General features: G+C 78.3%; 1 protein-coding gene across 1 annotated transcript in view; it reads right to left on the bottom strand.

Moving 5' to 3' along the window:
• The window catches only part of TAF1C (TATA-box binding protein associated factor, RNA polymerase I subunit C), a 10,273-nt gene extending 10,027 nt beyond the window's left edge, over positions 1 to 246 (bottom strand). Inside the window, exons 1-2 of the mRNA XM_044444059.1 lie at positions 183 to 246; positions 4 to 99 (exon numbers count right to left, since the gene is read on the bottom strand). Of these exons, the coding sequence (XP_044299994.1) occupies positions 4 to 54 (51 nt within the window). The 5' untranslated portion in view covers positions 55 to 99; positions 183 to 246. The remainder of the gene's footprint in view (positions 1 to 3; positions 100 to 182) is intronic.
• Positions 247 to 267: the final 21 nt, after the last annotated feature.

Below are 267 nucleotides of genomic sequence, written 5' to 3'. Positions count from 1 at the left end.
CACGGCCACCGGTTCCTCCCCGAGGTGGAAGTTCTCCTGCAGCAGCTGGCCCATGGCGCCGAAGGCCACGTCGGGGTAGTCCTGGAAGAAGGCGCCCAGCTGCGGGCGGCGGGAGACGGGTTGGCTCCGGGGCAGCGACGCCGGCGCCCCGCCCGCCCGGCCCGGCCCGGCCCGGCCCGTACCTGGTCGGCCAGAGCGAGCGGCGCCCGGGCGCCCGTGTCGCGCGCCTCGGCGGAGCGCTGCAGCTGCCCGGCGTACAGCAGGTCC

Source organism: Varanus komodoensis, unplaced genomic scaffold, assembly GCF_004798865.1.
Source record: "Varanus komodoensis strain SLA01 unplaced genomic scaffold, ASM479886v1 scaffold43, whole genome shotgun sequence".
Taxonomy (NCBI): domain Eukaryota; kingdom Metazoa; phylum Chordata; class Lepidosauria; order Squamata; family Varanidae; genus Varanus; species Varanus komodoensis.
This window is presented reverse-complemented; position numbering and strand designations above follow the sequence as displayed.